The sequence below is a fragment of the Hippoglossus stenolepis genome, chromosome 22 (genome assembly GCF_022539355.2).
Source record: "Hippoglossus stenolepis isolate QCI-W04-F060 chromosome 22, HSTE1.2, whole genome shotgun sequence".
Lineage (NCBI taxonomy): Eukaryota > Metazoa > Chordata > Actinopteri > Pleuronectiformes > Pleuronectidae > Hippoglossus > Hippoglossus stenolepis.
The window spans coordinates 12,001,180-12,022,862 of NC_061504.1; the positions used below are offsets into that span (position 1 = coordinate 12,001,180).

At 43.6% G+C, this 21,683-nt stretch overlaps 1 protein-coding gene across 4 annotated transcripts in view; it reads right to left on the bottom strand.

Moving 5' to 3' along the window:
- Positions 1–243: 243 nt before the first annotated feature.
- Positions 244–21,683, bottom strand: part of chchd3a (coiled-coil-helix-coiled-coil-helix domain containing 3a) — a 64,197-nt gene continuing 42,757 nt past the window's right edge. For 3 of the 4 annotated variants that reach the window (XM_035147404.2, XM_035147403.2, XM_035147406.2), the window contains 4 exons: positions 15,924–15,994; positions 4,081–4,216; positions 3,825–3,865; positions 244–956 (listed from right to left, as the gene is read on the bottom strand). In XM_035147404.2, coding sequence (XP_035003295.1) covers positions 947–956; positions 3,825–3,865; positions 4,081–4,216; positions 15,924–15,994 — 258 coding nt within the window. In that variant the 3' untranslated portion in view covers positions 244–946. The remainder of the gene's footprint in view (positions 957–3,824; positions 3,866–4,080; positions 4,217–15,923; positions 15,995–21,683) is intronic. The other variant, XM_035147405.2, reaches the window with a different exon arrangement.

The window sequence follows — 21,683 nt, forward strand, 5'->3', positions numbered from 1 at the left end:
AAGCAAACATCTGGGACGAATAGTTTCCCCCAACGCTTCAGTCCCCATCTCCTGGGCTCGTTCACTCTGTTTGGAAAAATGTCGCTGTGACAACACGAAGGCCGCGTATCCATCAAAGATATACAACGCTTCCTCTAATTAGCATAAAACACACACACACACGCACACACACACACACACACACACACGAGAGAGATGGAGCCCACTGAATATTAATGGAGAAAAGTTCAACAACAGTTCCTGTATTGTTTCGTCTTTTATTTTTCCTCTGATCAGACATCGTGGCAAAGTGTTGCTCTGGATGAAGACCCAACACGCGGATCGTTACAATATTAACGTGACACGACAACATCACACCGACAGATGCAAAGGAGACACGGATGCGTACACGTGTGTATCTGCGAACAGGACAGTGCATTAGGAACTGGTGGAAACACTGAATTAATGACAACAGATTGAGGACTGACACTAAGGTGTAAAAATAGAGTTTCGTTTTTCTAAAGAGCAGTGGAGTGAGAGGGGATGGCTGGCGTTCTTGAGGTGGTTCTGGTTCATCTTTGTCCTTTTTCAGCGGGCCAAGCTCCGGCCTGCTGGGTCCCGCGGGTCACCGGTGTGTCTCCAAAAATGGCCGACAGTATCGCTGCCTCTCTGCCATTCTCACAGGAGGGATAGACGAAGGTTTGGAGAGGTAGGAGGAGGAGATAAGAGTTGAGGGAAAGGACGTCTACTTCTCATTCTAGGTGCTGTGTTCAGTGCCTAGTGTGGCTCCGTGGCAGGGTTTTGAGGGTGTGTGTGTGTGTGTGTGTGTGTGTGTGTGTGTGTCGGTGCTGATTCATTCCCCTCCTCCTTCACTGCAGTCTGGTCTGTCAGTCGTTCGGTCGATAATCAGTAATCCCACACAATAAACTCCCTCTTACTTTCTCCTTTCGTCCTTAACCCCCGGTCCTCAACTTGTTCTGCAGACAGAAACAGAGCGGGAAGTGCATTAGATAGACAAGAGGGGCAAATGAAATCAAATCTAAACAGACAACGCAAAGTGAAGGGAAAGATAATATGTCAAACAGGAGAGACAAGACAGAGAGAGACGAAAGGCCTGAGAGAGTAAAAAAAAAAAAGGAAAAGGAGAAGAGGATGGAGTGAGTTTGAAAAGTAGAAAAAGGACCGCAGGGCAGTGGATTTCATGTTAGTGATAAGTGCAGGCACAAATCCCCCAGCACTCGCTGTCAATAACCATTTGAACCAACCTATTGCAGCTGATCCCTCTGTATGAAAGAAAAAAAGATGAACGACGGGGAAAAAATAGAGGAATTAAGGGACATAAGGGAGCGAATAAGGTAGAGAAAGAAAATATGTTCTTCCTCGCAGACCAACTTAATAACGGGGATTCGGTTCCACGTCAGTAACATTTCATTTCTGCAGATACACAGAGGGTATATCTTTTGCCATATTGATTTGACCACGAAATGGTTATCAATAAAAAACACTGTCTCTGAAGAGACCCACCTCACTGCAGAGTGTAGGTTAAGTCTTTGACAGAAACACGGATGATTCCAGCTTATTACAACTCGGCTCGTCCTCGTCACCATCGTTTCTGGAGGTTATGAAAACACTGTCTACAGTTCCAAGGTAACTGCTGAGATGCAGGAACGTGGCAGCATCAATACAGTGGATTCCAATAGGGCAACAAATATTGGAGACGCACTAATCCAATGCAGGTATTGATCTTGTATAAATGTCCTAAACAAAACGTGTACAGTCACCTTGAAGCCATTTTAAGGTCATTAAGGTATTTGTTTTTTCGTGTTTAATCAATTTCAGGAGAGGAACATTAAATTAAAAGTAAAAAATATCTGCTTGGTCAAGATTTACTGACACAAGTGCTGAAATGACAAATTAAATCATAATTTATACTTAGAGGAGCAATATTGATTGAAACGCTGTCTATATCAAAGGGGATGTCGGTGCAGTTGCATAAGGTCGCGGCACCTTTTGCATTTCAATACTTTGCAAACCTAACACCTTTCCAAACCGCAAACACGACTCAGGCTTGGTCCTTTGAGAGTAAAAAAGGAGATGGGTCAGTCTGAGAAAAAATGAAGGGGAGAAGGAAAAGATAGGGAGCAGGAGGCGGTCATGCAGCGAGAATATGGAATGAGGAGCCGAGCAGTGGATGGAGAGATCGGCCCTCGTGATAAACTCTTATTCATAGAGGGAGAAAGAAAGAAGAGACTTTATCTGTCCTTCCACTGCCTCCTCCACACTGTTTGCTATCTGGACCTGTTAAGTGGTGAATGCATTAGAAGTGTGACGAGGGGATGAAGGGATAGCGGATGGAGGGATGGCAGGGGCACAAAAGAGAGCGAACTTGGGTTTGAATGTTATCAGCGACGGTGCCAATAAGAAGCCTAATTATCAGTGACAAAGGCCGAGCGGCTGAAAAGGCCTCTGCTTCAGGTGACTCCAGTTGACAAGTCAATATAGTAGAAGTGAGATTTAGGGTCGTTTGGTTTAGATCCAGTGGGATCTGGCGCCTCACACATCCCGATCTGTAGCCGTGGTGCTGCCGGCTTCAGTCGAATTTGAGAAATGGAAGGAGAAGGATGAGGGACGGGCTCTTTTGGATCTTCTGACCTCCGGAGGTCAAAGTCACATCCTATGACACATCGTCTCGGGTGCAGCTTCCTGCCTGGCTGTGATAAAACTGTGTAAACATCCTAATCATCAAGCTGCATCAGCCCATATCAACTACACTTCACCCCCACCCACCCCCCACTGTTTTGTCAGCTGTGTAATTCTGCATATTATTCCTTTAAAGCCTTATCGCAGAACTGTTTCTTCTGCACCTAATGACTTTAAAAGCAAGTCTTAGATAAGCGCAGATGAACAGGAGTGTGCCACGATTGCCGCGGGGTGATAAACACAAGTGGATTACCATATCGTCTCAGGCTTGCTTCCAAACAATTTACAAGATCATAACAGCATCCGGATGGCGAACGCACCGTTGCTGAATCCCGACGAGGCTACAGGTAGCGCACTCTCGAAAACGCACGTACGACACACACGCGCACGATGAATAAAACATTGCGCAATTTACATAATGTATAGCTTAAAAATCTGCCTGCATCTGACTTTTAGATCTAATACTAATACCCACGAGAGTGAGCGACACACTGGAAACTCCTCAATTCTGGCAAAACAATGCAATTGAAAAAAAAATGAAAAAAAATCTAATATAAAAGCTCTATGAATGTAAATTGAGCCTTTTTGGGGGGTAATGGATGTTACATATTGCAAAGTGAGAGAGGGGGAATCAAGTTAATATCAACCTGAGTGACATTACCATTACACCACAGTGTGTGACCGCTGGGAAAGAAAAAATAAAAAAGAGTTGTACTTGACAATGAAAGGAGGAAACATGGAGAGGACGATGGTTCCCAACTAGCGGCGGCTACTCCTTTGGTTTTATTACATTAAAACACACACAGTGACAGTCAGGGAATGCCTGTGTCAGCAGATATTATGGAAATGCAGCAGAAGGTTTAAACTATGTAGAATGAGCTGTACTCAGGCGCCAGTAGCCCTGTGGAAATGATATTCTGCTGTCTAAAAGCAAAGGGCTGCTGCATGTAAATGGATGCCAGCATGCGTGTGTGTGTGTGTTTCATTTAGACATTTAAAAAGCAGACCGACTGTTCTACTCCAGCTATCACACACATCTAAGCGGCCACTGATGTTTCGCTAACACACACATGGGACTACTTTGTAATACAAACATCAATTCGACTGAAAGCTACACTACAGGATTAGGAAGCACTATGACTCACATATCATCTCTCCATGAGGGTGCATGCACATGCTTGTCATTCTTCAGAAAGGGGAGAAAAATGCATTATTTCAGTGGGTTGTTGTGGTTTTAAATTCAAGTTTTACATATTTTCCTCACCTGCCTGCTCTTTCATTCCACTTACCAAGCGTGCAATGCACATATGCGTAACATTCATATGCAAACGTTTCCAGCGTAGTGCATCAAATGATGTTTACATGAGATATGAAAAAAGGATTAGTCTGGTAAACACCCACCTGTTTCGAGTTGTTGACACACTGCAGGTAAAGGGCTGCTATGTTGGAGCAGTGGAGGGTTTTCCCGACATTCTCTTTGTAGCACGCGAGGATCTGGCCCTGCAGGTCTGTGCACACGGGATACATCTCATACCGCCTGCGGGGGTGAGAGAGGGGAGGGAGGCAGCGTGAAAAGTTGTGGAAAAAGTGGCATCAAAAAGAAAAAAAGGATGGGGCAGGAAGGGAGAGAGTGAGGGTTGAGAGTTGAGGAAAAGGGATGGATGTGTTAAATGTGTGGGAGAGAATCAGGTGGATGCAGGGTAATGCAGGTGGACAGAACAATTAGTGCGAGACAAAAAAGATTGAGAAGAAGAGGAAAAGAAGACATATTCTTGGAAAATGGACAAATCGATGGTCATTTTCTCTCAACAGAGTTCATGCACTGTTAGAGCACCCTGAGCTACGCTGTGTGTGTGTGTGTGTGTGTGTGTGTGTGTGTGTTTGTGTGTGTGTGTGTGTACACCCCCTGTCATTTCTATTATTACTCTCATTCCAGCCCAAAACACCATCACCGAGAATCAGCGTCACTGTATTTGCTGCGATGGGGTCGGAGGTCAATCCGACCTGCACGGACTGCAGGGATGACCACGTCGATGTGTGCATTACAACATATCGACAGGGAGGCCAGAGGGCTTTTCTAAAAATGGACAATAAGAGGCATCAAATACAGCTTCCAAAACAATGGCTGCTGTCCATGAGAGGGAACAGAGGAGAAGCTATAACTTTGCCATTCCTTGTGCAATACCGAGCAAAACGAGAGTGATGGTTGAGTGTAGAAAAGCAATAAAGCTTGCTGGGATGATGATAATGATGATGGGGTTAAAATTGCTGGCCAGCTCAGTATACCTACCCATTTAATTAGTCCCTTTTCTTGTGTCTTACCACTAAAAAACATTTAAAATGTGTTATGGACGAGAGTATTGATCCCTCTACAAGGTGGAATCCATCCATTGATTCAGAATGGCTCCCTGCAAGTGTCGACCATTTACAAACTGGGGAGCCATCACCTTGGACTGGTTTAAATGTCAAACTCAATCTCTTAGCATCCAAGAGGAGGTTGCTGCTATAGACTGTGAATGCAAATTGTCTGGTTATTGGCTACACATCACTAGCTTAGCACACTCCAAGTCTGTCCTTGAGGTCTGCTTCAGCTTTAGAGCGGCAGTCTTAGCTGGTAAGCTCCAGATGCTAGTACCTCTAATGATGGATGCTACGCTAAACTTAAGTGCATCAAATTGGACCTTCGTTAGATCCAGGAGTCGGACCCTTTTTAGCCAATCCAGGCGGTACCACCAGCACTGGCGCCGCTGCCAGTGTTAACTGCTTTTGTCTGTCTCTTCACACAGCCCATAAAAATCCATAATGACAACACATGCACACGCTCGGGCTATTATGCTAATGGCGGTGTCATCGTTTTGTTCACACCAGTGCTCAGGACACTCCATCTGCCTCACTAAACCCGCCTTGCATGGGTGTGAAAGAGGGAGATTTCGCCCGTCAGCAACTCCGGAGCTCCCAAAGGGATATTGGGGGGGCGAAGCCGGGCCCCTGTAGTCAGAATCAGATGTTTGATTTGCCCCCTGGAGTGAGAAATTACCCCCCCGTTGGATACAAAGCAGGGGATTGGTCGCATGGGTCATTACCCAGGGTGCAATGCAGCAGGAAGATGGTGGAGCTACGATGTGTACATATGTGCATCTCCACATGGTCATATTTGCTTGGGGAGGCCAGAAAAACCTACAGTACAGGACAGTGATGATTAGTGGCAACATGAGAGGAAGTCAAAATAGTTATAGCTGGTGCTTTAAGGAATAATCCAGTGCCCTCAGGAGCCTTCTTATAAAATTTGAGCATCTATGCAGTGGAAAGGTAGAAAATAAATTCAAAATAAGTGCAAACTGACAGAGAAAAGGGTCAATGGTATTCCCCATTGACCCAGAAGGTCCACGGCCACTTCCAGACAGATTTCTCCTATTAGGCTTGACTTGAACTTCGGGTATGTTTACAAATACTATCAGCAGAGCCGGGGCCCATATATCGCTCATCGGAGTAAGAAAATATTCATAGTACACATTTGGTTGTTAAATCGATATGTTCCCGTGTGCAAGGATTTGGAGAGGAAAAGTCTTGCAGGATTGAGCCATCATCTGTTTCCAGTAAAGTATCCCAGCCATTGTAGTCAGTGGCTAATGGCAGCTATTACCTGACACATGGAGAGAACACTGCAATGGAAAATAAACTTAAAATAGTCTCCATTTCAAACTGAAGGGCCACGAACAGGGCGTTTCAGGTAAAACCGAGACAAACTGAAAGAATCTGCCCCGGACATGAGAGCGGTATTCATCCTCCCACTCTCTGCAAGGAAGTGAATAAACAAACTTCCCAAATTGTCAGACTTTTCTTTAAAAACATTGGCTGATTCCCGGGTGCGTCTACGCCTTGAAATAATTCCTGGCATTTATAGAACTTTAAGCGCGGATTGGGACATTATCATGCTGGGTGTGCAGGGGGGTTCTGCGCTTGTGCATCCGTCGGGGGAGAAATTCAGTCATTTGCTGGGAGGCACGACAAGGCCATTGCTCTGCGTCGGGGTATTGAACGATGACAGCGGCGCGGGGCAGGAATCGCTGCCATCCTATTCCTATGGATCCTGGCACTCATTTATTACAGCGCCTATGGGCATCTACGGGGACGAGAGGAGCCACATACACCCACTAATTACTTTCTTAAGCATCTGCATTAATGCCAGGTGCATCCTGCTGATACAAACCACCGTGTTTATCACCAGTAATGGCCTCAGAGAGAGAAAGGAGGTAACATGAAGGCAGGGAGGGAGGGAGGGACCGGGGGGAGGTAGATAGAAATGAAGAGCATTTCCTGATGAGGAACTAGACAGTGGTGCTTCTATTTTTTGCTTGCTCCTCCGGTTCTCTCGGCGAGGAAGCGCCTCAGACCGCGGTTGAGTTAATCACGGAGACAATAACACTGTCACACACACTATCATCTATCATTAAGATTAACATTAAGTTCATGACGCCAAGCACACGGAGCTGGTAGGGAGAGACTTCAGCCTCCCCCCCCCCCCAGTTCCACATTAGCTGCCCTCCCGTCATTTACTGCAGAAACACGACTGCAGCGCTATGCAGCAGGGCGAGCAGACGCAAATAGGACGGACAGGTCATATTGGTAATAGGCTACAAACACAACTGTTTCTATGAACGAGAGTAAAGGATTTTTATTTACTCAGCAATAAAAGGTTGTGAGATTCTATCTATCGGAGCAAAGTGATTAGTCTTCTTCTGTTGGTCAATTGAAAAGTGGGCATTTTAAAGCTCATCAATACCTTCTGATCAACAAAAACCATCAAACAGCCCATGAAACGAGACAAACGTTCGGTTGTTCCTGATGAATTCTTGTTAAAAGAGTTTGAATAGTTCCAACACTTAAATGCTCCTTAGTAGAAGCACAGTGAATCCCTGCACTGTAGGAATCCTTGGGTATAATTATAGATGTAGTTGAAAACAACCATGAATCATCCAGTTCCCATGTAACCTGAGGAGAGAGGCATTCATAAACAGAGCTTCTGTTCCACATTCCCAAAGCAGGAGTTTTGTTTTTCTTTACTGGGTTTAAATGATGTACAGGAAATAAAATAAAGGGATAGAGGTCAGGGGAAATTGGAAAATGTTCAGTACGACTGTAGAAATTAAAGTTTTGCTTTGCAGGTTGGTGTTGTTGGGTCAGTTATTAGTACAAAAGGTCACTTTGCTCTTTGTAGTGGCCACTGGTTTCCAAATCTTCTTTTTGTGGCCATTAGAAGTGAGAACTACAAATTCAGACTGAATTGTCTTTCTCAGAAGCCTAATTTGAAAAAGGTTAAGAGGCTACAGGATGTAAAATTATATATTTAGTTTTCTCTTATTTCCCATACCAATTTCCAATTTCCTGACTTTATTGTTTCCAATTTTATCAACTACTAAGACATCTTTATGAAACCCTCAAGAAATGTAATTGAAGCTTGATAATTTGGAGTTTAACCATAAACTTACTAATAACTATGAATGAAAGAAAAAAACTAATACGACCAAATATATATATATCTTTTTTAAATGTAACCATGAATGCACATCTTTAATGCGTTATCGATTCTGTAAAATGGGTTTTCTTATTGATTTGAATCGTCAAACATAAATGCTGAAGCCAATATATCTGTGAGAGGCTCATATCGATCATTATTTATACATTTTGATAAATCGGCCGGGCTCTAGTGTGAAACTAGAGATTTTACAACACAAAAGTAGAGAATTAGATTTTCTCTTTACTCCTGATTTATCCTGTGACCCCATGATGGTATAAATATACACCCTCTCTTGGTGTGAGTGCCGCTCTTGTAAAGTCATCACACACACTCAACATAGACACACAAACACACACACACTTCCATGTCAGAGCACTACATTATCAAAGACTAGAAAATTAGAGTGCGACATGTCTGCACACAAATATAACTAACTCGTTCTAATAACCTATATACAGGAGAACCAGACGTTGCCATAAAATATCCCCAAACAATTCCACTATGATTCCCTCCCTCTGTCCCCAGTGGTTCGCGGGATATTTAATAAAACTCCATGTAGGAGGAGGGGACTGAAACAAACAGAGACGTTTAAACAGAGACAGTATTATTTGCACTCTGTGTGTGTGTGTGTGTGTGTGTGTGTGTGTGTGTGTGTGTGTGTGTGTGATGCACCCCGTGTACCCCAGAGACAGTAAATCTAAACAGTCATATAGGGTCTCGCCTTGAGTCATTAGTAGCAGTAAAGGTTGCTATAACATCACCGTATCCAACCAACCCCAACAAACACACACACACACACACACACACACACACACACACACACTAGTCCCTATTGCCTGGATCCACTGATTGAGGAAGGAATGAAAGGGAGGCGGTTGCTTCAGATACCAACATTACACTTCCTCAGCTCTGTGTCATGAATCATAAAGCAGACAGGGGTAAGGAACAGCGGACAGATGAGGGAGGGGGGGTTTGCTTTATTAGAGACGGTGAGCCAGAGACCGCCGGTGGATGTTTGCAAGCCGGAGCACGGCACAAGACAGCAGAGAAAAGAGGCAGAGGGGGTGTCTATGGGGAGGGAGAATTGGAGAGGAGAGGTGAGAGCGAGGCAGAGGAAACTCTTAAAGCTCTCCTCTCACTTCCTTTTGTAAAGTTTCCCTCCAGGAGAGGACCGAAAACGAGGTTGAGAGGAGGGGCAGAAATGATATGAGAGGGTGAATGTGTCCCATTTAACATGTAATAAAGTAGAACAGATTACCTGCTCACTCCCTCTCACTGTCCACCTCCCTCCTCAAGGTGTCCCTATATCATTTAATACAATCCCCCCCTTTCAAGCCTCCCGCTGCACAAGTCAGCACATTTCCATGCAGGGGGACACATTCCGATGGGTTTATGGCTCCGGCGTCATTCTTCAAAGGACATATTGACTGCGAGGGGATGTATTGAGACTGATGCCTGGATTTCCATACAGCGTGCATGAGTTATGCCAATAGACGGAAGGGTATCGAGTCATTTTTCATAAGCAACTTAAATTGATCATGACTACCATGAGCTGTAACGGCACAGAGCTCTGCGGTAAAATGACATTCATAGATCTCGGTTAAGGATTCAACATGCTTCAATAGCTGAACAAAGTGTGAGACACATCTGGAAACATGGAAGTTCATCCGTCATGATTTGAGATGCATTGCAACTTTAAATAAGGAAAGCAAAAAGGAAGGGGACAAACACAGACACACTGGACGAAGGGGCCATGAAGGCATCGTCTACTCTAGCGTCCACTCTATTGGACAATGTCCTCTTGGCTCTTGTGCTGATTACACATCTTTGTTGCAAACGTTTTGGCCCCAAATTTTGTGTGTGTGTGTGTTTAAAAGCAACCCTGCGCTAGATGAAGCCATCTGTTCTGTTTCCACATGACATCTAATGCTGTTATTATTCTATCATGATTAAAAAGCACTTGACCACAAACAAGCGGGAGACATTTTATGCTCTGTTTTAGTCGGGTTTCACACATCTTACTCGAAATCCTCTAACCTCATCTCTAACCCATCTGTTTAAACACAGGCGACACATACTGCAGCTCCATCCAGGGTATGGATTACTTTACTCTGCCACCATATTGAGTTCCAAATCACCACGTTGTCTATTTATCATCATTTGGGTCCACTTAGGGGTTAATAGGGTTAAGGGGGTGGGTGCCGGATCCCCCTTAAAAAGCCCTCATGTTCTCTCTAGTTAAGGCAGGCGTCAGTACCGAGGGGGGTAAATAAATACAAATGATCCAGTTAGGGAGAAAAATGACGTGCATTTCGCTAACACAGCTTTTTAAAAAGCACAGCTGAACGACCCCCCGCATTGAAATCCATCAGCATGGATAAGAGGTTGACTGGGAGCGGTAAAGTGGTAGTGAGAGGGAGAAAGAGAGAGAGAGAGAGTGGGCCGGGAGGGAGGGATGGATGGATGGACAGAGACGAAAAATCAAGAAGCAGAGTGATGGATAGAAGAATGGAGAGAGTGTATGAGTGAGCGAGGGAGAAGCAGACAATAACAAAGAGGGAGTGAGGGAGAGAGATTTAAATTAAGACAGAAAACACGGTTCCTAAGTGAGCGGCGAGGGAGAGAAAGATAGATGAGTGAGTTAAAGAGGGAAAAGGAACGGTGCACTTCTCCTTTCTAACCTCTCTTTATACATGCTCTAATAAGGGGACTGGTGTCTGGTCTCTTTAGACGACACATTTGAAACATTTCACAAAAGTGAAAGGGAAAGTCTGAGACCACTTTACTGTTTATTTGGTAAAATGGCCTCAGACTTTTTGCACTTTGCTGTGTTTTGAAACTTGCACCTGAAACATATTCGCCGGCTCGGTGATTCAGAGACCTTGAAATTACAAGGCTCGTCCAAAACGGTGAGAGCGGCGGCGCTTCGTGATTGGTAAATATGCAACACATTTCCTCTGCGTATCCACAAAGTGCCACATGTCAGGTATTTTCTGTTCTTTCAATCATGTCGCTGTAATATTCACTATATGGAAGAAAAAAAAAAAACTCCCAAACAGGACAGAAAAGCAATAAAAGCTGTAAGTGGGTTTCCAAAGTCTGCCACTAAAAGGTGTGTGTATGTGATGCGTGTCAGTGTATACGCCCACGCAGGTCGCTTGAATTGTGTGCGCTTTTTACCAGCAGCACGGCGGAGCTCTTAAGGCCGAAAGAAGAGCTTTTAAAGCCGTTATTGACTTCTAGCTCCTCTGCTGACCACCATCTTGTCCCTGTGCCCCGGGTTGCCTAGCCACGGAATTGTGGTTCACCCTCACCTGACAGAGGGGTCAAAACGCCGCTCAGCCCGTCCTGCATCGCCAAGAAAAACACCTCCTCTGCATCGCTCGGCAACAACCTGCCTGCCAATTTAATCACTGCTATTTTTGGTAATTAAAAGGGCTGCTTCGCCCAATTAAACATTGATAAATCATTTCTTCGTTAATTTTGGGACATCGGTTTTATTCACTTAAACAAACAGGGAGCACTGCCAGGAAAAAGGAAAAGCCTCTACCTGACTCTACACCTCATTTACATGTTGGAGCAGCAGGGGTGGATCTCAAACTGGCCAGTTTCTGTTTACTGTAATTATAATAAAGCATCGCAAATCATTTGGCAATGTCAAATAAAAAGGAAATGCGGGCGCTGAAAACTTTTAATAAGCAGCAATTGCATTACTAAGGGTAATACTGTGCAATTTAGATATATCATTAAAATAAAGCAGGGTTGTTGGGAGTTGTTTATTCCTGAGAGATGTTTACGGTTATAAGAGGCTGAATGAGGGATGAGTGGGCTCCGCTCTCTCCCACATGGTATGGAGGAGACGACAGACTGTCAGGTGTGGTCTCCTCACCGCGGCGGTACGGCACAAACAAGACAAACAATGAGCCATTTACATTCAACAAGTTCTGCTCCACGCCTCCACATTCCACCTTTTACGTGAGTGCGTGTGTGTGTGTGTGTGTGTGTGTGTGTGTGTGTGTGTGTGTGTGTGTGTGTGTGTGTGTGTGTGTGTGTGTGTGTGTGTGTGTGTGTGGAGAAACAAAGCGAAGACAGGGGGCTGCTGTTATTGTCAACTGGATTACATTCGAAAAGAAAATGATTTATTTAGAAGTGATTAAAAAAAAAATAAACAGACAAAGGGAGTGAGTGTATAGCCTGAGGGAGAGGAGAAGAGTGACAAGCTGAAATGAAAAAATATTCTCTATAGATGACCGTATGGGGGGGGGCACACGCATACACACTTAATCATAATCAAAAAGTTGTAGAAATACACCACTTTTTCTGATTCGATGACAAATGTCACCAAGTTTTTTGAAGTTTTGTCACGAGATTATGTTCTCAATCCTTTAGTCTTGTTAGAGCGACACATTCACCGATATGTGACGTCCTGGTTCCATCTCAATTCTGCAGGGACCCCGGACAAAACCCGGAGTGACCGTCCTCGACAGGAAAGCCCCCCAAAAAAACCTCCGAAAGGTTAGCGGTGACAGGAGAGCTTAGCGCCACGCCGCCGTTCTTTCATTCCCCATTCCGTCCTTTTTCGCATAATCTCACATCTATCATTTCCCTTCATGCCTGTCAGCTCGCATCTCAAACTAAAGCCCCACTGGGTCAAACGCAGCCTGTCGAGACATTAAACACACACACACTCTCCAATGCAGATATCCACATACACATGCTGATACGTGAGCACACTCAAATGCATTCATCTCCACGTACAAAAACACTCACACACATATGCATGCATACATACATGCAGTGCAGTAAAGGTCACACATTCAGAGCTGGACAGTGTGATGCATCAGACCTGGATAAACACTAGTGGTGAATGTGGCAGCATATAAATCAGCTGCAGAGGGAGAGATAGCCTCTTTTGCACACGCGCACACATCTGAGAACTCTTATCTACACCCAGTGTCACAGGGTAAGTGAATAAAAGCTTCGGTCTTATTTGTGCATGCGTGTGTCGGACGTACCGTGTTGTTACTTTATCTAATACATGTTGTGTATATTTTACCCTTTTATGGAAGACCTGTACACCAAATGTCTTTTGTCTCGGTCTTTGAGAGCAGGCTGATAGCCTGGAGTTTATGATTCATAGCAACCATTTCAGACGCTAGAGGGGCCTATTTACAGTTTTACCAGTACGTGCTTCAGACAATATTGTTCTAGTCGCTGCATTTTTGTGGGCGAAAGTTTTTGAACCATGACATCACAGAAATTCTTTCTTGTATTTATACTGCTCCGGCTTTAAGTACAGAATTTTAGTTGTGTAAAAGTGTGACAGAATGTAATGTGTGTGTGTGTGTGTGTGTGTGTGTGTGTGTGTGTGTGTGTGTGTGTGTGTGTGGATGTAATGAGGTCAGAGTGATGCAGTGGTGTTCGGGGCCGGGAGAGCTCCATCATCCTCAGAAAACTCAGGTGGGAATATGGAGAACGGAGGGGAACAGCTGTACAGCACACCGACGCAAAAAAATGGAAAAGAAAAACTACACACATACACAAAAAAATCGGGCCGCACAAAGACACGCGCACACCTTCCCTCCCTTGAGTCCCTACCTCTCACACTTTAATATATTTCTTTCAACACCGCTAAAGAAAATGACAGCACTGTACCACTCCTGCTGAAACCTATTTGTACACTATGTGGTTAACCTGTGTATATCACACACCATAAAGAAACCAAATTAATCCACAAAGGCAGGACTGTTACGGGCACTAGAGATCGTCAAGTCGTCCAAAAGAGCAATACAGGAGTGATTTTTTCATTTCAGTGGAATCCAATCCCCAATACTAGACTAATATTTGTTTCAAACCAAAGCAATTATTTCCCATGTTGACTATTTCAGAGCATCAACTCAGAGAACAAGTATAAGAAAAGCTGGTGCACACACTGTGCATTCTAGGGCTGTGCCTTTTTCTACAAAACGCCCCAAAAACATGTATACAGATGTTATAATCCTCAACAGACACGGCCCCACATATCCTCTGCTTTACTCTGATAAACCATACGTTCATATCAGCCCTAACACTGATCAATCCCTAGAGTGCTATCACTCTCATTACAGCTGCGCCAACACGAGCCACAGCGGGGAAATGAAGACATTCTAATAAGAAAGATGTCATCTCCCGCACTTTATAACATTTTCACATTAACATATCAAATGTTAATTCTATCAAGTATGGATAAGACCTCGCCTTTGCGTTCTTTCTTCTTTTTCATCTCTGGGGGACATCTTTGAGGAAATCAAAAGCCAGTGTGAGACAAAAAATATTTCCTCCCGTTATTCAACAGGGGCTGCAGATAGCATCTTATCTCGGTAGGGTATCTGTCGTGAGATCGGGCTTTGAGGAAGGGTTCACGTTATTATGTTGAAGATATGAGTGCATGCAAACATACACCATCGCACATGAACTCGCACACGTAAACAAAGATGGGTCCAACACACCCTGTTAAATCCAATTAACCTCCCGCGCCGATCCCCACAATGCATCCCTGCTCCTGTCTTGTAAGACCAGACCTTCCCGCCATTTCATTAGCGCACACTCACACACATGCACGGATAGCTGCAGTCACAACCCCGCTAATGCACACTATAATCCAATCCACCAATCGCTGCTCTCCGTGCAAAGGCCAGTGTCACATGACTGCCCGCGCGTTAGCCCAACATTTGCTCTCAGTTAGCGCCGTCATTTGGCACTAATGTTATTCCAGTTTTTTTTTTCTTCTTTAATTTGATTTGGAAAAGTCTCAGCTCCGGCTTCCACCAGTCTCGCGCTAAACCCCCGGTGGACTGGGCTAATCACTTTCCAGCATTTCTGAGGGAGACAATGATCCCAGTGTTAGCGCTGGCTAATGACAAGCTAACACAATTAGCCTAGCCTCCCTGGAGGAGCGCTCAGAGCCAGGGCCCATTCTTGCCCCACCTCCTGCAGGCTCCTCATCCACTTTCCCTACATTACTATGGAGCCTAATGGCCTCTTATTAAGAAGACAGATGGAACACGGATGGGGAGGGATTCTGCACCTTCTTGAGTTACATATAGTATGTGTCGGATGTGTGCTACATCAGTGACCACTCGGATGTTTAATTCATCGTTGTTTTTATGGAGTGGCGGCACGATTGGTAGAACTTGCAATTTAAGTCAAAAGAGGAGAAGCCGGTGTAGAATTTGTTTCTGCAGCACAGACGTTATCTTTAGTGTCTTGATATGGAAACACCATGATGTAACTGCTACAAATGATTTAATAATCTAAGGTCTGGTTGAAGATAAAGATTTACACAATAGACGATACTCCTGTAAGAGTGACATAATAAAAGAGCACAAGAAAAGCCCTGTTATTATATCATGCAATCTGGCTTATCAGCATCATCAACATCTGCTAATGGGCCGGGCTAATGTGGTTCTGATTGAAAGGCGTAGGTTAGATCGTGGCTCACATAATTCAATAGTGAACCCACCGGTCAGTCCACATGGATTTCTAATCTTTTGTGAAAAAAGAGCTTTTAACTTTATCTTTCTCGGTGAAGCGATACACATGAAGCCTCCCGAGATCACAAACCTGATGTGTGTGACATTAGGATTTCTGTATAAATAAAAAAACTTAAGATAAGGAAGGAAAAGCAAAAGTCTGATTGATCCAGGTGATCTAAAGTCTTCATCTACCTCGGATCACTTGAACTTACTTGAACTTGGCCTTCACTTGGTCTGCAGATTTGTGGTAGTTCTCGGTGGTGACCTTGTAGAACTGAGCGCTCTGCAGAGGGAGAAAAAGACAGAGAAACTTGTGAGTGAGAGAAAAACATGGAAATGTGATTGTATCTCTTATACAAAAGTGTTCATCATCTCAGTTTGAAGCTATTAAGACCAAAAGAAAACATTTCAGGAGTATGACACTTTAACAGTTTAGACGATAAAGAGCATCTCGATCGCCACCTGATGGCTGTCTAGAGTATAGGTTATACATCCCGTTTCTTCATGTTAATGGATGGGATATGAACCAAGCTAACAGGCCAAAGTACACATTTAATAATTTTTTCTCAAAGATGGTTTCGACATTTTAGGTTGCTCTTATCACATCGTTCCCTGATCACAATTCTGCAGTCTCTGGTTCCAAATGCGCAAGATACCAGAGTTTGAATCAGGGATATTTGAGCTTCTGGATAGTAGGACGAAGAGGGGTGGCGTCGTCCATCTATATCTACAGTCTTTGTTTTAGTCCTTTAAAAAAAAAAAACAGCCAAGCCTAGACAACCCCTAATTAGATTTACGGCCCATAACATGGAGGTGTATGTAGGTTGGAAGATTTTTCTCTTTCCATGTCATTTTGAGTGTGTGTGCACACACTACATGTTTTCCTCTTGGTGTGAGGGCGTGAATTATGGGTATTTGTGTGTGTGAGTGTGAGTGTGAGTGTGTGTGTGTGTGTGTGTGTGTGTGTGTGTGTGTGTGTGTACATGTGCATTTGTGCTTATCCCTTCACAAAAATGACTGCTGTAATAACAGGCAGTAATCCTGTAAGGTCAGAGTGTGACTAGTCAACAGCGCACAGAGCAGCGGTCATAATCCCCAGGTGACCCATAGCAAATGAAGCCGTAGCAGGACCACTCAACCTGAATTACCTCCTCAAACACGGCCGTATAACCCAGCTCTTATGCCATTTATACTCCTCCAGGAAGACCTGTTTGCCAGCCCTCGGTGGCTGCTATGCACATTTATGATCATACGGAGAGAGGTTGTAAAGTGTGATGGATAGCTTGATTGAGTCGTGTGAGGTTTGATCCTGGCACAAAACGAGCAGAATGTCAATTGCTGCCAACGTCTTCAGATAAAGAAGATATGGATAAAAAGAATAATTTGACGTTCTATGAAATCAGTCAAATTAGAAGTTTTGTGCCGTTCCCTCTGGGGTTGTTGGGCGACACAATCAACTCAGCACTGCGTAACGCAATGCATGATATACAGGATCTTATCTAATGGAAACCAAAAGCTTCAATTATTTTTGCATGAATGATATATCTACAGTAGAAATGGGATGAATGTAAGCTTCTTGGTCCCATCTGCCCCGACTTAACCTCCTCGCAGGGAAGACATTTATCATAGTTCAGAAAAGATCAATAGGAATGAACTGCACTGCTGAAAAGATCAATAGTTATGTGTTGTAGGGCGAAAAGAAGATGGGACATGACAATGCTGACAAAAGGTCTGAGACGGATTTGAGTGTGCTTCATTTGAATGGACGCTCGTACAGAGGGTTTGGATTTAGAATCCTTTAATTTTCACACTCACGGAGGTCATTTAGAAATACTTTACTTTATTTCTTTGACATCAACATGGAAAATGTTCTTAATAATAATAATAATACACAGCTATATTTCTAGACAGTATAAACATCATAAATATGTTATATCTGTTGAACCGAAACAAAGAGCGATCTAACAAACGTGTCCTGGGCTCTTGCTACAGCACTTCCACAGAAACACTTTGTATCCTCCTGTTGTTTTATCACTCACGAGATGCCTTAAGTCCAAGTGTCAAATTTAATTGAGCGGAAATGATTGATGTCTATGTAACGTCTCGTGTCCCATGAGTAAAAATTAGATCATGAAATCCAAGAAACGTACATTTCCTTATATGCTCAGGCATGAATTTGATTTGCAGGGGGGTGTATGCGACTGTTAGAATTATTGCTTTGTTGTTCCTGGAAAATATGGACATTGAAAAACATCGTATTAAAACAATAAATTGTAAATGGGGTCTGAATGGTCTGCCGGCCCACGGCAGGTGTCCCTCAGGCAGACATCAGTTTGTATGTAAAACACAGTGAAAAAGCATTTCCAAAGTTTAAGAGTTAACTTGTAAGCTCATGCTGTATCAGTGCCCTCTTGGCCTCGAATCAAGTGGTTTTCGGTGAAGACAAAGAAACTGTCAAGAGCTAAGAAAAGGGATTTAAAGAGAAGCTTATTCACAGATAGAAAAAAAGACTAAAAGGAGATTTCGGGGGCTACTAAAGAGGCGAGAATAAGACTTCTCCTGGGTGCAGAGATTGAGCCATTGGACGAGAAAGAGGGAGACGGGATTGGATGGGTTTGGGTCTCTGTCTGGAATACTAAGCATGAGGTAATAATACCTGCCTAAATGGCAGAGCTGGCACTAATCAGCACACTAATCCACCTGGGAGGACAAAAGGCCATGTGTGACCATGATTGCAGGGCCACTTACAACACACGTACACACAAACAAACAACTTACACACACAGCATGGGTGGACATGTTGCCAAAGGCGCCTACGCTTACCGTGGTGGCTAGATGTGTAGATATAAACAGCGGCACACAGACCACCACTAGGCAGAGAATTGTGTAATTTGTGTAATTACTGAGTGGCCTCAAATTGTGATTTCCTGCTGTTGGCCCAACTGATTTTAAGAGTAGCCCTGACCCTTTATTAGCCTTTTACTAGCATTTATTGTCCTTGAGAAGAAGGTTGAAAGCGTTTCTCCCTTGACCAAATTTTTGGTTTTAAAGTAGTAGTAAAACACAACCTTGATTTAAGTCGAGGAGAAAGATGTTTTTCATCACTGCAGGGTAAATTTTTGTCAATGGATAAAGAGCCGTGACGCTACTGAAACAAGGTACGGTGTATATCCCCGTGTGCAATCAAGTATTCACCATCTCTTGACTAAAACTGTGTTTCTGTTTATTTTCATCCCATTTACTCAATTTGCTTTCCACTAGCTCTTTAGCTCGTTGGGAGCCAAACAAAATGCTGGCGGGGGGGGGTGTCAGAGACAAATTAAGTCATTACTGCTAATGCACTGCAGCGATATGGAGAAGATAGAAGCTGCACCCGAACACAGGCTGCAGCTCAATTTAGAGAATAGGAGTCCAATTTTTTTTTAAGAATAAAACAAATAACTCCCTGTACTGATGGCTTCTCTCTCTTATCTGCTGCTGAGCAGGAGGGCCGGAACGGGGAGAAACCCCACCATGGCAAACATTATGGTACTGCAGAGCGAGAGAAAATTAGACTTCTGCCGTGTGACTCACTGCAACTTGCTCATAGGGGAGGAAAGAGGCTGGTAAACTGTTATTGAGCTCATCCTGCAGACGCAGAATTGAGTAAGCACTTCAAGCTTTTTGCCTTGAGGGGCATGACATCATGCTCGGGTGGAGATGCACAGATAAGACAGCCAGGACTGTCCGTAATTGCCATGAACACTTTAACTCCTAAAAGGACCATATCTGTAGGCCAAAGGTAACTAAATCTGCCAACCACCTCTAACCACGTGTTCACAAAAAACGCGGGAGGGTGCAAATGCAAGCAAAGTTAATAGAAATAATCTGCACAAGTTCAAAATTAGCTCTTTTGTTATAATCTGTATCTGGTTTGTGCTGCTATCGCTCAGAGGCTGAGTTTAACGCAAAGACACAATCTTGTACTCCGTGTGTTCCGCGCTAGCTTGGATTGGCTGTGGCGGGCTAACAATCAAAAATGGTTCTGCAGTCAAATTTATGCAAATTAATGAAGCGATGAACAAAGCAAACAAGAAGAAATCATGTATCTTTCCAAAATGTGGGCACTATTCTTGACGTTTATATGACCAATTGTAAATGGGTTTTTTTTAATCACTTATCCTGCAAACAACAAATTTTGTATATGTACACACAGTATATATTCTAAAGGTTTATGCAACACAAACCATCTCCAATCAATCATTTCTGACTAATAAGTGAAGACATTCACCATTTTAGCCTGTGGAGTATTTCTATGCTATGTCGTTGTGAAAATCACCAAATACACAAATACTGACCACTTCATTGTCAGAGAGAAATTCTCTTCGTCATCTCCTACAAACACAGCAAGACAGGATGTATTCTGCATTTTGATTTTAACACACAACAAGGAGCCAGGATGCCCTCAAGTCTCCCCAAACAGAGTCGGAGGGGAAAAAGATTGAGAGGGATACTGAGAAGACGAGACAGGTGGAGAGATGAAGATACCAAGTCAGAGGCAGGGACAGAGATAGAGAGATACAAGCCATTGCTTTTTCTCTTTTAAAGCTCTTCCCCTTGTATTTCTTCCTTTCAGAGTGCTGTGGAACTTTTGCTATGAGATGGCAATTGCTGCTGTGATTGTCCTCCATGGGAGAGCAGAAAAATCCAATTTCATCGATATACAAGGCGAAAGAAAGACAGGAAAAAAAGAGAAGAAAAATCCCTTCAGAAAAAAAATGAAATTGAGGCATGGAGGAGAAAAAAAACACCACTTGAGAGAAAAAAGCAGGAGGAGAAAAAAAAGGAGAGATAGAGAGAGACAGATGTGGTAGTGAGGGAGGGGGGGGATGGAATGAGACATGATCAGGAGAAAAAAGAAAAAGAAAACATGGGCGAGTTGATTGTTAAATATGAGATTGTTTTACAGCGGGGCAGGTATTGAGTGAAAATGTAATAAATATATAGATATTGTTTTCAGGGGCTATTTGCTAGCGGTGGCCCCAAAGAGCGGCAGCAGCACAGGCAGCAGGCTGAGCTGTCTGGGAGCCTGGTGATGGCCTGTCACTGGAAGCCCCTCTGATGAATGGCCATGTTGGATTGGAACAGACGTGTAATATATATCAGACTTATATTCTCTCTCTCCCTCTCTCTCTCTGTTTTGGTTTCTCGGCCTGTTTGTGGTGGTGTGTGGGAGAAAACCTGAGGTGAGAGTGAAGGAACACGACGCGATGGAGGGAGGGCGAGTGACGGGAGATGATATTAAACTGAAGATACAAACTGCAGCTGAAATAAAACTTCTTCTTCTCACACAAAAAACAAATCTACAGGTTTACAACCAAAACAGGAAAGCAGGGTTAGAGTTTGTTGAGTGTTGTGCGGACCAAAATTGTTTCTGAAGAGGGGACGACATGACAGCTCCCCTGAAGTGATGCCAATTTGCTTAGATCATCCCTTGGTGGCTGGCTGGAGCATAGGACATAAACCCAGCCTCCTCCATGTTAGTAGATGGGACATGGACCAAAGTAAAATGTACATCAAATCCATTTTTATCAAAGATAATATGTTCAAGTGTTAAAATTTGATCCAATTTGATGTTTAATGCTATAAGAACGGGCTGAGACATCATGAGACAGCCAATCGAGGTGCTTGATACAAAGAAGTAAAAAGAAGAGTAACCTCTTTGAAAGATGGCCGCACCCGTATCCCGGACATTTTGGCCTCACTTTTGTACCACATGAGGAAGTAGGAGACATGTCATCCGTCTTACTATGGTGCGGACCGGTTAGAGGAACTACTGCTTTGTTCACCACCCTCCAATACACACACATCACTCATGTCGTATAAAAGATTCTGTGTCACACATTGTTCAGTTTCTTCCCCCGAAGTTACACACGTTTAGGAATTTACTTTATGTTCGCTCATAAAAGTTTTATTATACGAACATAACTTAT